Below are 16,428 nucleotides of genomic sequence, written 5' to 3'. Positions count from 1 at the left end.
CTCAGTAAACTGGATCAGCTAGCTCTTGGGCTTGTATTGTATAATATCAGCTTGTTGTGGAATACTTCAGAACAAAATCAGAATGTTGGCATAGTTAACTTCAGTGGTGTAAACCAGACTTGCAAAGACTAATATTTAGTAAGACCAATAACACAAACAAATTAGATTTTGAAGTTGTTTGCCCAATAGGAAGAAGCACGCTGACACAGTATTTGTAAGCTTATAGTTAACTATTCTATGACAAATTATTAAATAACTTTGAACAGCAGATTAAGTGCTCCTGGAAGAATAGCAAGAAAACTTTTTCTCAGACTTGCTTTTTTTTTTTTCAAGATTATAAAAAGAGTGTCACAGCAAATACTCATTTAATTTAATATTTTATATCCAAATAAAATAAGTCCATGGCATTTACATTGCCGTTACTAAATAGTATTTGGTTTGTTTGCAAGAGTCATTTATTTGTGGCTTGGCTGAAGGAATAAAAATAAATTTGCGGTTCTTTCTGTTAATACTCATACTGTTTCTTAACATATGCGAAAGATTGAATACTGTAAATGTATATGCAGAAGCTCAAAAAGAAAGCCCAGACTTTCTGAAGCTTCTGAATTACGTATAACCTTTTAGAGAATTGCTGGGACAGTTCTTTACAACAACAAAAAGAAATAACTGACTAGGCCAAAAAAGTATTTTATTTTAAGGAAAATTGAAATCATTTAAATTTCCCCACTGCTTGAAATTAAGTATACCTTTACTAAACCAGGGGCTAGTTATCTGAGAAAAAAATAATAATTTGTGTTTCTGAACTACTACTGAGCCATTAATTAATAGTCAGATTTTTCCATAGAGTTGTTTTTTTAAAACAAGGTTTTGTAGAAGGGCAGCATCAACTGCGTTTATGGGAGGTAACAATAGCTATAACCCCATAATCCCCACTGTGGTTTTGTTGGCAAGTTGCTCAACTTTCCTGTTCTACATTTATGCTGTGATGTGGATATAAGGACACAGATCCAAACACTGAGCTCTTGGAAGACATAAATCTTTAGGACCAAATTTTACCATTTTAGCTTCAGATCATGGAATTCTTGTCCATGGAAAGTAACAGAATTCAGCCTTTGAATGAAAGACATTGCAGATATTGTGTATTGTGCAGGTATTGAAATGTGTACAATAAAATTATTTTATTTAGCAATTTACTTTGTGCCTCATGATATATGTATTTCTATCATTTCTATTTCAATCCTTGATAAAATGATCATAAATTATTTAAGGGATATAACATGCGCATCAGATAAAAGGGATATCTAAGTCATGCACTCAACACAAAAGACATTTTGTAGATTTTACTCCATGCTTTTGAAGAATTTTGTTACGCTTTATGTATGCCAAAATTTTATGCTTTCGTCAACAGAAATTAAAAGGCTTTTCTCCTACAATCAGTCCCACTCATGTCATCACCAGGCAGAATTGCCACCAAGGGAAACATTAGGAGGAAGAGAGGATGTTTTGTCCGTGGATTTTTTGTTAGTTTTTGATGGAAGACTGCCCTTTTTTCTGGAAATACTTTGCAGAAGTATGACCAAGTGTGAGTTGTCCTGAAACCACCAGAGGGGTAGAGAGTTTACCTGCCAGTCTGAGCCCATTATGAAGGACTTACAACTAGTAAGAGCTTAGTAAAATTCTTTCCTCTTATGTCCATCCCTGTTACCACTGCTACTCGATCTCTAAGTGCTGTGGTGGGCATCATTCCAGCATGGGCAATTTCACATCAGTGATAAATTACAACAAACCTATGTAAAACCTACATCTCTCTATTATCAGCTCTGTGTTCAGCACAAATCCAGAACACAGCCCCATACCAGCCAGAAGAAAATTGTCTCTACCCCAGCCAAAACCAACACCATAGCACATCAGTATTTGCAATTGTGCAAACTCATTGTAAACAGGACTTGACCAGAAGGCGTCTGAAAGAAGTGAGGCTTGATTGGAATAGGCAACTGAGAGGTTCAGACTTGACTTTACAAGTCTAACATGCAGAAAGGTGTAATGTGGTAGCTTCAGACTGGTACTTTCAACTTCTAGAGTCTCTTAATAAGGCCATTCTCTGCATATCTGTAAATAAATCCTAACTGTTCATTTTGAGCAAATTTGAAATGATTTGTTTTCGATAATAAATTTTTGACATTGCTTTTAAATTTTCCTGAAGATGGATTTAGAACGAACCAAAATCCTCAATAAAGGAGATCCTTTATTCATCTCCTGAATACATTTCTGTGGAATATAGTATAAGGAAGCTGACAAGCTGTTGCCAGACACAGTTCAAAGCCCAGATTGAGAAGTCTAGAGAAAAAGGCTCTGTATTCAGCAATTTTAGTCTCTAATTCAGTGGGATACTTTTTTATTATTATTATGTTTGTAGACATAAAGAACCCAGATCTGAGACAGTATTGCTCTCAAGAATGTGAGGAACAGTTCAGAGACACAATAATATTGCCTGATTCATGGCACTCTAATGATATCAAACATCATTACCAAGGGGCAGGACTAGTGTTCATCAGGAGTTTTCAGGAATTAATATTTCATTAATTATTAATTATTAATTATTTATTCTTTGAATGAATAAATACTATGACAGAATACTTTCTGTGGGGAAGACATATTACCATAAGGCAAAATTGCTAGTTTTCCATAAGCAGGCGACACAGACTGCCAGGAGGTATTTGACAAGAAAATCCAGGAGACCCTTGCCTATTCATGTCAGCTCAAACTTCATGGAAATATAAGGAGTAGACTGTAAGGAGTAGGTTCCCATGTCAAGATTTCTCCTAAGAAAAGAGAACATCTGTGACATCAAATGTGGGGAAACAATACATGTCAGTGCTAAAAGTAATTCAAGTTTATTAAGAAGTTATATAAAAGGTTTTTCTGGCCCAAATATAAGCTTTGCATAAAATTGGCGTAATAAAGTGTTGGATTCAAGCTGGAGTGACAAGGGAAATTTGAAGATCTGTTTAAATAATCTGATGTGTATCATTTGACTTTAAATATGCCAGTATAACCTCTATTTCAACTATTGTTCATTTTTGATCTCTAATATCAGCCACATGCTCAGATGTGAATGGTCCATCCAATAATAAGAGCCTAGTCTCTATGATATGTTGTAGATTTTGATGTACTGAAATACAGCGTAGTTGTTTCAGGGTTTATTTTTCTTTCTCAGAAGCTCATTTTTTTGGCAGTCAGTGTATGCTGTCCTGAGCAAGCATTTGAGAGTAAGGGAGTGATACCTTTCACAGTGTGGCATTACATCCAGCATAGAAGCTGATTTTGTATTATCCTGTAGTGTGTGGCAATCTACATCAATGCAAAGTAGGGTGAAATGCTGTCAAAACAGACCAACTGTGTTTACTGCTCAGTTTTCCTGCTGCTAGTGATGGCACAAGGTGAATAGTAATGGTGAGCTAGCTCATAATCTTCCAAACAGAAGGTGGAGGGCAAACAGTTTGACAAGATTAGTTATTGTGGACCACAGATAAAGGCTTAATATTTTAGCCAAGGCCTGTGTAAGCCAGGCTTATTTTAAAATATGTCTGCTGTCAAGTGCCCAACTGGCTGTATTTGCTTCTAAGTTTAATCATATACGGAATTACTCTTTTGGGTTGAGAAGATGCTGAAAGGGATTTAATAGGAATGCTTGTTTGGTGACAGTGCTTTTCAGGGGCAGACTGATTTGCCCTGCCAAATTTAAGGCCAGTACATTTAATGGAACATACTTTTTGGAGTGACATTACAAACAGTGTTGGGCAGGCAGGAATTGGCAGCGGTGCCTGTAGTGATTTGATTCAACACTGTGGTCTACCATGGTTTAGAGCTCATTGACGCTGTGAAATCAGTCTCTGAGATGTGTGTTTTAAGACCAGGAAGGACCATTAATACCAGTCAGTCCAGACACTTGTCTGACAGAGGGCACTGAATTGTGCTCAGCATCAGGTTCAAAAACATGGCTGAACTCTGGCGTTTAGAAAGACACCCAGACTCTGATCCAAAAAATGCAGAGGGAACTTGGTTAAGAAGAGGAAGGCAGCTGTGACTGGAGCCACATGTAGTCTTTATCACTATGATGGTTTATGAAAGAATTGTTACAGACCATTAAATTCAATGGGCAGTGATTTTTACTGAGAAGATAAAAAGCTATTGTTAAAAAGGCAGGCTTTTGAGGTAGCAAAAATAATACCTGAATTGAGGAATAAGGGTAATTAAAAATTAGCTGAATCAGCCAGGAGTAAGAGGGTGATGGCTGTGTAACATGGTAGATAGGTCATGCACTGCAAGGTCATATCCTTGACACCAGGCTTCAAAACATTGAATATTTAAGGACTTTATTCAAAGCAGCCTAAAATTTTGAAACTGAGAGCAAGCCACCCCAACACCCAGTGTTAGCACAGTGCTATTCCCTTGAGAGGGAAGCAGCTGGGGTCCAGTTCCCTTGTGCAGATAATAGAGCTGAACCAGTTTGCTCCAGCCTCCTGAGTAAATGATCCTATCCAAGTGACTGCTTTCTGGGCAAGACCAGTATCCCAGCAGCCTCTCTTCTCTTTGTCATTTGTTTCCTTGAATTGACAGAAAATGCCAGAAAACAAGTATGCCATTTAGAATTTTATGAAGTTTATCCGAGAGGAAAGCTGAAGGAAAGGAGGGGAAAAGGAATTTTATTCTAAATGAAATTAAGTGAATTTGTTTGTATGAACACTCACCAAACAACCATTAACTGAACTCTACTGCTAAACTGCTTGCAGTGCTTTTGTCCAATGCATTTTATTTATGTAATATATTTTCAAAAGCTTGGTTTCTAAAGGGAATTAGTGTCAGCAAAACACATTCCACAGGAAGCCAGAAATCATGCAAGTAAGGCCATCTTCATAGCCTGAGCCTAATCTTATCTACTGGAAAGATAACCAAGGGCTATAGCTTAGGTTTATAAGCCTTTATGTAGCATTTCAAAATCCAGGATGATTTTGTTTTTATCACTTAACTCCTCCATTTGCAGGTAGAAACCATTGTTTTTGGCTAGTCTGTATATTGCTTTGCAGATTAGGACATGGGCTACTTGAAGGGTGCCCTTTTCTGTCAGTTGGGTGTCCATTTTATCTCTTCCTGGGGCATGATTCCCAGGAAGGTCATTCCATGACTGTATAGCTGTCATATTCAGAACTTGGGAGTAAAGGCCACTGTTGTCTTTGGGGTGAGTTCCTTTGGCCAAAGGTGGAGCAGTGTGGAAGGATGTACCAACCCGTGTGGATTTATGCAGTTGCAGAGTTTTTCCTGATTCCAAGCCACAGGTTAGAGCTAGACTTCTTCAGCAGAATGTGTGAAAGAGGGAAGCAAGGCAAAAATGTGCACAGGAGTGGGCAGTAGAGAGTAGTGGGGAACATTCTTGCACCAGTCTGTTCAGCTTCTGAGCTCCCAGAGCAAACTTCTCTGTCAGTTAGGATTTTTAAGTATGCTTTATGGAGACCAAGTCGAAAACCAAAATCACAGGAGTAAAGCTTTGCTAAAAGTCAGAGCTGATTGTCAAGCAATTCAGGATCTGTGTAAGAACACTCCACATAACAACATACTCTCCACCCAGGCATTGACAGCTGTGTGCACAGGTGACAAGGGAACACAGTTTGAAATACCTGGAAGAAAATTTGAGAATGGTTGAGAATTTGTCTTGGGGAAGACTCACCTAGTAATAATCCTATTCAGGTGTTCCTGTTCTTTCCTCTAAGGATGAGGATCTTCTTAAAGTTTAGCAACATATTCAAAAGGACATAATTAAACCTGTAACATTATAGCAGCAAGCCCCTTATGGAATTCTTTTTCTTTCTGTACAGAATACAGATTCAACTGCTTAATTCCAAATTTGTTTGAAGAAACCATTAAGCCAATGCAATTCAAGACTCTTAACATTGTGTCTTTTGCTAACTTAAAAATAATGATGGATTGGATGTCCTTTTCCTAAATTGTGTGTTTTATTTCTTTTTTCCATTTCCTGGGAGCATTACAGAAGTATGTAGTGTAGATAAAAAATGTTTCTAGCATCATCTTTGTGCTTTTCATCGATGCAAATTCCATCTATCTTGAAAAGCATTGTACATTTTTACTTTTTACTTTTGGATATATGTAAATCAATAGGAATGAAACCAAAGTTGAGCCTATCTGTCTGAATCCATAGATTTTTCCTGTATTTTATATGTCCTTTTGTACTCACTTTGCATGCATGCATAAAATAATTGTATAAAGAATGCTGATGAGGCATTTATTGAGAGAATTTGTTTGTTAAAGGACAGATTTTCTAGAAGTATTTGAAGAACCAAGGAATAACGAAGGTCATCTACTGCGGTTTTCAAAAATTTCTAAGGAAGAAATTGAAATCTGTGAGAATGGGGAGTGAGCCCTTAGGAGGCTTTGTAAAGCATTCCAAAAGGTGTGTGTCTGTCCTTGCACATTTGGACCTTCAGCACTACCACAGAATGGCCTGTCCACCTTATCATTCTTCTGGCTGATCTAAAATATGAACTCAAATGCTTTCTTCGTAAATTACTTATTTAGTTGCTTCATGAGATGCAAATTCAGTGAGTGTCCTTGCTTACATCTCAGGAGAAAGTGCAGTGTTGCACATTTAGCTTATAGTATCAGGACTCTTCACAAGCAAAAAGGCAAATCTCATTAGAACGTTGGAATTGGTTAGAATTTGTCTTAGAATACAATAAAATATGCTGCTTTCAGTTAAGTAAAATTTGGTGAAATTACACAAAGTAACAGAAGTTGTTTTTTTCATGTCTTCCATATTTTGAATAAAACCCTGCAAACACTGAGACTAGTTCCCATTCTTCTGGTTAAATTACCTTTGATCTTGAGGAATAAAACTATTACTGCAGTTTTCCACAATAAAATGCTCAGTCTCCAGAGGGAGGTGCCTGCAGTGTCCCGCTGGGCTGGGCACAAAGCCTTATCAACAAGGGCTGGCTCTGCCACCCTCACCCCTCACAGGTAGCACCTCACTGGCACAAACAACCTTTTTAGCTGCCTTTTATTACTCACAAAGAAAATGTTGCTTAGTGTAAGTTGGGATGACAGAGTTGGGCCTTTGGTGAACAAAGAGTCCAGGATTATCATTCCAAAAAGCCCCCTGAGGCCTGTATCAAGAGTTATTAACCACTGATTCAGCACATAGCATTATTTTGTAGGCTTAAGTGGGATTTCAGTGGTATATTGGGTCTTGTGTCTGTGTAGGGGTAAATTTTGCCCTCTGTTATTTTATCTTATAAATAGCTGCTACAATTTCTCTTTTACGTTTTTACTTAAATCTCTTTTGAAGCACAATATCTTAATTCACTGCTACCTTTTTTTTTCCTCCTGATAAAGAATAAATAAATTTGAAAATTCACATATGACTGAAACAAAGGGCAGATAAGCTCTGCATGGTGTGTATTTGGGGAGGAATACCTCATTTTGATGATTTCAGTCATCATTCGTTTGAAAAGCAGAAACTATGATTGTTAAGCCTCATTATTTTCAATGAAGCCTGACAGTTTCAAGGTTAAACAGAAGACAGCTACTTTCATCCCAGTGGTATTTCTCTTCAAACATGGGCAGCTCTTCACTGACTTGTTCTGCTCTGGTGTGCAGTGCCAGTGCTTGGTCACAGAGTGGTGCACATCTAAACCCAGTTGTAGGACAGTGTGTTAGCTGTGACATCCAACTTGTTTTTCCCCAAAAGGAGCCTCAATTACTGAAGTCATTCCCCCCCCCCCACCACCCCCTGCCTTGTATAAGCCACACAATATTTCTTTTTAACTGAACAGTGATTTAAATAAGCCATGATCTCAGATTTTACAGGTTTTATGCTGTCTCCCAGAAAAACAATTTTCAACCCAAGCCTTCTGTTTGTCCAAACAGTTTGAAATGTTTCTCCAGTGCTTTTATGTCTCTGAAGTACATTAGAGAGGGTGCTAGTGTGAAAGAGACCTCCAGCAAGAGTTAAAATGGCTGAGAAAGCTGCTGTGCTTCTGAATACACATGCTAGTGAAAGAGAACTAATTGCCATTGCTTTCTGAAATTGCACATGGACTGACAGCAGATCTAACTAGAAAACTTCTCAATAAGAGAGGCTGACAAAACTGACTGATCAGTAACTGAGTTAAAATCCAGAAAACATTGATGTATTCGTGTGAGAAAACTTACAGAAGCAAATAACTTGTGAAATCCTCGACTTTATACCTGAATGGACTGACAGCACTGAGATATGGCTGTTTGGGTGCTGCCTCTACAAAGACAAAGTGCAGTAGATGTTATTTTACAAAGCCAGGGCGAAATGCACTAGTTGGTTAAGAAGGAGAAGTGACTATTGGAAAACTGAAGGGAGAGGAGCAGTTTTTTAGCATTTGCTACCTAAGCAGCAGCTTTTAACCTGTGCATTCATTCCCTCAGAGACCCTGTGTAAGAGCTAGAATGAGCTGAACTTTCCACATACTTTTCCTGCTGTCTGATGATTACATTTGGGTGGTGAATTCTTAATCTCATTTCAGGAATTAAGTCACCTGGTGAGTACAATGAAAGGTGTAGCTTCATCGTGCTTGGTGGTTCCTGGAAAACAAGTGTGTTTCAATACGTACCAAGCACATTAGTCATGACTTGTGGCAATTAATCCATGTTGACTAGTTTACGTGCACTGAAGTTACTAATGCATTCATGAGATAAAATGCATTTTGCAATTTTGATAAAGCTGTGTTATTTTTATTTCCTATCTGCATTTCTCATGTTGTATAATATTTTTTTAATTGTCTTTCAAGATAAGAAAAAAATGGTTAACTTTGTAACAATGAATACAGCTATTTGAACCTACAGCTCTGTTTATCCATTGTGGAAGCTGTGTGTATAATATTCTGGACGTGGCTCTGAAAGTGCTCTGCTACACACTGTCTGCTTTTATACAGATAGTTTATTTGTGGGAGAGTTTTCATTGAAGGATACCATAAAATACAGACAGATTGAAAAAATAGTTTGAATACATGATTTCTGGAATGCTGAAGATAAATGTGTGTAGATACAAAATGATGAACAATTTTAGTCCTTTGCCTTTGTCTACATACTTTAACAAAAGAAAGATCAAATTAAGCCAGTGAGATTGAACATGTTTATAGTGCCTGTGCCTTAAATCTAAGAGGATTGGGCAGCTCTCTGTCCTACTTACTTAGGCTGTTAATTTTTCTGTAGTTGTATTGACACAAGAATCATGCAGGCCACCTTAAAAATATCATCATCATCCACATCCTTATAAACTTAGCTTATTGAGTATTTTGAGGAAGTTTTTACATAAAACATATCAGCTTTTAGGCATAAATTTATGAACTGAACAGCAAAAGTATCTGTTGGATAATAGGCAAGATATTATTTAAGGGGAAACAATAGTTAAGTGCTACATTTAACAAGAGCATGGACAGCTCATATTTTTTAAAGTATAAAAATTAATTGTCCTGCTTACACCAAAGTGTATATTGTACCACAGGATTGCTGCACAGGGTTTTGTATAAATGCCATACAGGGACCTCAGATACTCCATGCACTACAAAGGAAAAGTGAGTTGATATATATCACTGGCTGCAGATGGGTTGGGTTGTAGGTTAAAAAGTTTTTCACAAGTTGTCTGCATTTTCCCTTAATGTCTGTCTTTTACAGTAGTGCTTTGTTTCTGAGCGTGACCACCACCAGGACAGCTTGGTTCAGTGCAAACACTGTCTCTTTCAGCCAGAACATTCCTAACATTAGCTTCCTTTTTTTTTCTCTCCTCTCCCTCTCCCCTGCCCCCTCTCAGGTTGGAAAGGCTGGTGGACGTCCTGAGGAAGAAGGTTGGAGCAGGGACCATTAGGACCGTGATCTAAGCTGAAAGCTGTAGTCTAAGGAAGCTTTCACATCTGGTGACCAGGCTGCTTCATTCAGCACTGTGTAAACACTGAAGCCTTAACTTAGCAAACAGTTGTTAGAAGTGGGACACTCCAGCGACATTCCAAGCTGAGATAAAATCAAATCATAAATGTTTAACTACTTTGCTGCTGAGTTCTGTGATTTGTTAAAATGTTTCACTGCAAACATGTGTTTGTTTTTAACCAAATGCATTGTGGCACACTGTATTGTGAAAAATTATGTAGATGCTTATTTTAACAATCTGTCCTCTCCATGTTAGACTATAGTCTGCTGCAAGGCATAGAATTTTTAAATACTGCAGGCTTCAGGTTCAAAATGCTGCAAAGCAGTTTCAAAATTTAAATCCCTTATTTTATTTTTGAGGCTGTAAATAGTCCAGTATTTGTATGTTACATATATTAATTGATAAAGTAGGTTGACATTCAAGAAATATCTCTGGCTGGTATAGTGGATATTTTTTCCTCCTTACTCATAGCCCATTGAATTGCAGGTAGTAACTGTGGCTACATCAAAGGGCAGGATAAATGTGTACCTTTATACAACAGCTGAATAGCTTCTGCTAGTACATGGCATTTTCAGTGTACATTAAAAAGAAATTTACATTTAGGTTTCAATGGAAGTACAGCTTAAAAAAATGCAACATGAAAGCCTTGTGACATTGTACAGTATCTCAGACAGTGTATTGTTTTTAGTCACTTCTCTGTCCTTTTAAATGAGGGAAAAGCTCTCAGATTTCAGAAAACACCTTATAAATTAAAAAGTCACCTTTTCAGTGTTTGCCTCTTCTCATCCCATTCCTACAAGACTCTGATTGCCCTGCAGTGCAGGAGTATCATCCAGGTTGGGTTTGAGGCTAAACTGTCAATCCTCAGCTTTTTGTACTCATGAAGTGCCCTAGGACTAAAAGGCTGAAGCATAGAATCTTACAGGGAGGGGAGAAACCAAGGGCTGAGGAGGAAAATTTGGGGTACATTAACATTATAAACTCTAAGATACATTGGAGTTGAACTTAGAGTTTTGTTAGTGACCCAGCCATCTCCCATTGTGAACAGTCAGGCCAGTAGTCTTATAATCCTGCTCAAGAAAGCAGCTGTAATCTCTGAGAACCCCAAATGCAATAGAGAATCTCAGCAGCCAGCTGGGCTTTAGTGTCTCCTCAGGAGCAGCCAACTCAGGCAAGGTGGATGTAGCTCCTGAGGCTTACACTTGTCTGCTTTGCTTTGTGTTTAATGTTGTTACACGGTTTTACTTCTTAATGCTTGCTTGTTCAGACGTTGTGATGGTGCAGTCTATCTGGAGAAAATAAAATTTTAATTTTAGGTGTAGGTGTAGAGAGAAACATTTTAATGTCTGTTTTTTTCTTTCAAACACTTAAATGTTAAACCTTCTTCAACTGCAGACCTGAGCCCCTCCTAGTTTCAGTTGACCAAACCTAACCTCTTGCAGGGAGATAAGTAGCATCCCTCCAAGCCACGTTTACCCAAGTCACTTCTAGAAACTTCTGAAGTGCTCCTTTTTGACCTTTGGTCAATCCTAAGATAGCCAGTGAGTCTGGAGCCTCTCCCCCACACCTGTTCAGTGGGAAGAAATTTTAATTCTTGCAAACCAGAGGATTGCCACCCCCCAGATTCCAGCCCCTTCACTGTCTCCCGTATGCTGTGTTCAGCTCTTTGGGTGACTCAACAGCTCTTAGTCCTACTGTCCTCACTGAGCTTTGTGCACAAAGTGGATGGCAAGATCTCCTGAGCAGTCAGTGCTATTGAACCATTTCTGCTGTAAGGAGGTAGTGAGGAAGAAATAAAGACAAAAATGTAAGGACTACCATGCCGTGCTAGACCAAAGCCCAAGGACTGCCTTTGGCAATAAGAAATAGAAGATGCCTAGGAAAGGGTAAAAAGTCAGGCCAGCCCTAGCAGCCACTCTCCCAGCTGGCGTCCCAGCAGTTTGTTAGTTAAAGGCTTTCTAAGCCAGAGATGGTGTCTTTGTATTTAGCAGCATTTTTTCATGACCTGTTTTTTAATCCATTAAAATTGTTTGTATCTACTTGTTCCTCTCACAAGGTCTTATGCAGTTAATGATGCATTGAGTAAAAAAATACTTCCCCTTTCTCTTATGAACTAGCTCTGTTCATTTGCTGTCACCTAGTTTTTGTATGTGAGAAATGGTGAGGAACCATTCCCTGTTCATATTTCCATGTCCCATGTGATTTTACATATTTGGCATAATTTCCCCCACTCTCTCTTTTCCAGAGAGAATCCCTAGTCTCATTTAAAGGATCTGTCCCATGTTTTTAATTGGCCTTGTCATACTAATCTGGTTTTTTTCCAGCTCTGCAGTGTTTTTACCAAGATTCTACATGTTTTGTGCCTAGTGTTCAAGATATAGACAAAATGTGACTTTAATGGTTGTCACAATGATGTTGTCTGTTTTATCTCTGTGCTGTTTGCAACTATTTTTAGCATTGGATTGCTTTATGACAAAATTATTTATTGGTATTAATATTTCTGTAGCAAAATGACTACTCTAGATCTTCTTCCTCAGTTGTAATGTTCATTGTAGCCTGTATGAAGACAGAACTGTTTTCTGAATAACCCAGGATTTATGAGTACTGAATGTCACCAGTTGTTTTAGCATTCCCTACTGACCATGAGCTCTTATTCCATCTCTTCTCACAGCTTCTCTTTAATACTCACAGTAGCAAAGTATCAGCAGTATCTCCAAGCTGAATATGATGGTATGAAATACTGCCATCTCCAAATTAGCCCCCTCTTAGAGGTGATTTCTTAGTTAAGTTAAACATGGCCTCTGGGACAAAGATCCCTGTAAAGCAATAAAGTACCTTTTCCTTCACTGTGAGAATGAAACGTTTTTTCTTAAACATTGCTTTATTTTCACTTTGAAGTACTTATTTTTCAGTGTAAAAGTATTAGTTACTGCTTGGCAGCTTTTATGAGGAAGTTGTTTGCTACTTTGAAAATGCAAGTTTACTAAATCGGGGCTTGTGCTCCATGCATGAATGTGCTGAGTTCCTCCTCTCCCTTGGAGTGTCAAAAGCTCCTCACCTTTCCCCAAGTAATTCTGTGTCCAAGTGAATAATCTTGTGAATGCAGGCTTCCTACAGCCAGACTGTATGACCTCCAGCCTCTTGTGTCCATTGGCTTTGTTTGGGAAAGTAGGATGGGCCATGCAAAAGCCATCTAGCAGGCTTGTTGTCAGATACATCTGATTGCAGGTAATACTTGATTCAGTAAAGTTAAGTTATAGTTATGCTCCATAATTTTCCTTTTGACACATTATACCCAAGGTGAAAAAATAGTTCCTGACTCTGTCTTTTGTCTTGCACCAAGCAGCCTAGATTTCAGTGATAATTTAGGTTAGGGTGTTGTGTCATAAATTTCAAGTGTGGATAAATGTATTTTATTTGTAATTAAATCAGATGTGTTGATTTTTAAAATTCAGCTGGAAATATTTTTATTCTTTGGAAAGAACCATGGGAAATTTGCTATGTTGAGAGTAGAAAGATTCAAAACCAGTTGAGTTCTCCCTCTTCCTTGCTAACAGCCTTGTGTGTGGTCTTTGGCAAATTCCTTAGTGACTGTCATTAAAGGTATGCAGTCTCTGAAGAGGTTCCTGGGCTCCTCCAGGGTGTTTGCAAAAGTATCTATGTGGTTAATGTCAAAGCACTTTCACTTCTTCACCTGCTGAAGTGAGCAGCATAAATCACATAGGTCTGGTAGCGGAGGCCCAGCCTTTAGTGCCCTCAGCAGAACTTCTGGTCCTGTTGAGCCCAGCCTAACTTTAGCCTCTCAGTGTAATGAGGGCAGCAAATCTGCTCTGGTCAGCAGAAAGAGGTGATAACGACAACATGGGTTAATGGGCTTATCATATGGATTATTCATTGAGAACTGATTGATGCCTGTGCAGAGCTCTGAAAGTGAAAAGAAGCCTGCTCCCATACAACAGACAAATGCAATTGTCACTTCTATCCTAATATATGTGAGAAAGATGAGATTGCATCCAATTATGTACCAGGAGTAGCAATTCATTTCCCTCCTGATGGAAAAACAGTTCATGATAAAAGATGGCTCACCATAGGTGCATCTTATGGTGACAGCTGTAATTACTGGTCAAATTAGGGTCCCTGCTGTCTTGAATAGAGCAGAGATATTCAGAAATATTCTTCCCCTGTGAGATTTTGTGTCTTTCTCTTGATGATCCTGCAGTACGTTATGCGTTGGGAGCCATTTCTGGTATATGCCAGGGTAAAATATGTAAATAGCATCATGTTGGCTCGGGATAAGAGCATTATTAATGCTTTTCAGCACTGTAATTATATTCCTAGTAAGCCTTCCCTAAGCCCTCACTAATTAACAATATTGTGACAAATCAACTTTAACAGAAAAGAACTGTGGACCTTTAGTCTTTTAGTACTATTTTTCATGCAGCCCGCAGCTGAAAATGGTGGCATGGCTTTCTGTACTTGTGTTGAGAAAACTGCTGATACTGAAAAGTTTAAAGACAGCTCAGTCTTGTTAGTGGAGTCCTATAGCTGAATTCTGTTTTGTTCCTCTTTAAATACATTAATGGCAAAGTAAAATTCACTAGTTAATCATGAATGTTAAGGAATATTAAAACTGTTTTTATAAATAAGCTATCATGTTGAAATAGTTTGGTGATGTCAGTATGTTGTCATATGCATGTTTATTTATTTGTTTATTCCAAATCAGGAACATTTTACAAAACTGACTTTATATATAGTCTTACCAGATGTTATAACATCTTTAATCCATGTACACAAATGAATTTACCATCTAAACGTCAGGATTTCTCTGTGCCTTTAGTTCTTTCAATTAGAATTAGGCTGTTGGTTTTGTTGAGTTTTCTTCTTCTTAACTTCTGCTGCTGAAGATTTTGCTCCCATGCAAGAATCAGATGCAAGGCACATGAAATCAGTGCTGGGCAGTTTCCCTTTCGTGGGCTGACTCTTATCGCTGTAACGTTTCACATCAGGTCTGCACAACTGGACTTTCTCTGTTTGTTCTTCTCATGCATTGGTAAATAAAATGTATTCACAAGTTCAAGAAGACAAAGTAGTGTTCTCATATTAGGTCGATTATAAGTCAGCTGTTGAGCTCCAGTGTTCTAAACATTTCATTCTTCAGTTTTGTTGGGAGCCCACGTGTTCTGGGAGGCTTTTAAACAAATACTTGAAATGGTTGAAAGATTTACATTGCCAGTGCCTAGCTAAATATGTAGTCTTTAGAAAAGACATGGTTTATTTTGGCACCATTTGACAAACTCAAATATTTTAAACATTTGTTAAGTTTGAGCTTGCACATTTGAACTAAAAGTTTGCATTCCAAAATTGCATCTCAGGTTACCTGTCTCTCTCTCCTTTGTATTTTATAATCCCTTTATTAAAATAGTCTACAAAAGAAGTTGGGTACAGATTGTGGTTTTTTATTGTTAATTATAAAATATTGTCATTAAAAATCAATTTTAAGGTAACATGTACCTGGTAACTCTATTCAACTAAATGTCAGAAATACAAAGCCAGAAGTGTTTTCAGAATTTAGGGTTTTATGTTGGTAGCCAAGACTTCATTGTAAAATTAATGGAACACAGTAATAGTGGGACCAAATCCTGCAGTGCTTTTCTCTTAGTCCTATTATATACTGTGATGAGTAAGTACTAATTTTGCTGGTGAGTGCAAAGCCAGGCAATAAAGAAAATAGACTGAAAAGCTACGAATTATAACAGCTTGAGGAAAAGGAAAAGCAGTCCTTGACTTGGTTTTCTTTTCCTTCCTTTGTCAGAAAGGAGGAGCAAGGGCAATGTTTAGTCCAAGTGAAAAAAGTCAAAATGAAACAAAAAAAAAAAAAAAAAAAAAAACCACGAAAAAAACAGCCTCCAAAAGAACACCACTTTTATTTTCTTGGAAGTTTTAACCTGAAACTTGTACTGAAATGCAAAATGTTAAGAATTGATTCATTGACATCACCATATTCTGTTCAAAACCTGCCAGTCCCTGCTCAGGAGTGCTGAGCACAGTGTTTGTCACAGCTGTGTCTGCTCTGGCGTGCTGCCCAGGCAGCTGCCAGCTGCAGAGGGTCACTCTCCTTTCTGAGAAGCCTCACCAGGGGCAGCTGGGCAGTTCCCTCATGGTGACCTCGGCCCAAAGGTCCGTGCAGTGCCACGTTGACAGAGTTCACCATGGCTGGAACAGCTTCTGAACATGATAGATGCAGATCCATTTCCATATGGTAAAACAGAAATAGAACCAATGGAATTGGTCACAACTGGTTCCCAGTGGCCATGAAAAGAAAAGGTTAGGATTGCCCTTGCAGGATACATGACATAAATTTGTGATGATTGATATGCACGCTACATGTCACACACTCTTTAAAAATATATTGGTTTCCCAAAGAATTCAAAGGATGGAAACAGTTTTATTTGTTCATT

General features: G+C 38.1%; 1 protein-coding gene across 6 annotated transcripts in view; it reads left to right on the top strand.

The window, feature by feature from the left end:
- The window catches only part of MIPOL1 (mirror-image polydactyly 1), a 180,954-nt gene extending 169,657 nt beyond the window's left edge, over positions 1-11,297 (top strand). For all 6 annotated transcript variants that reach the window (XM_074542654.1, XM_074542656.1, XM_074542652.1 and 3 more), the window contains one exon: positions 9,857-11,297. In XM_074542654.1, coding sequence (XP_074398755.1) covers positions 9,857-9,923 — 67 coding nt within the window. In that variant the 3' untranslated portion in view covers positions 9,924-11,297. The remainder of the gene's footprint in view (positions 1-9,856) is intronic.
- Positions 11,298-16,428: the final 5,131 nt, after the last annotated feature.

This window comes from Zonotrichia albicollis, chromosome 6 (assembly GCF_047830755.1).
Source record: "Zonotrichia albicollis isolate bZonAlb1 chromosome 6, bZonAlb1.hap1, whole genome shotgun sequence".
NCBI lineage: Eukaryota > Metazoa > Chordata > Aves > Passeriformes > Passerellidae > Zonotrichia > Zonotrichia albicollis.
The sequence above is the reverse complement of the archived record's forward strand: the minus strand, read 5'-3'. Positions and strand labels throughout refer to the sequence as shown.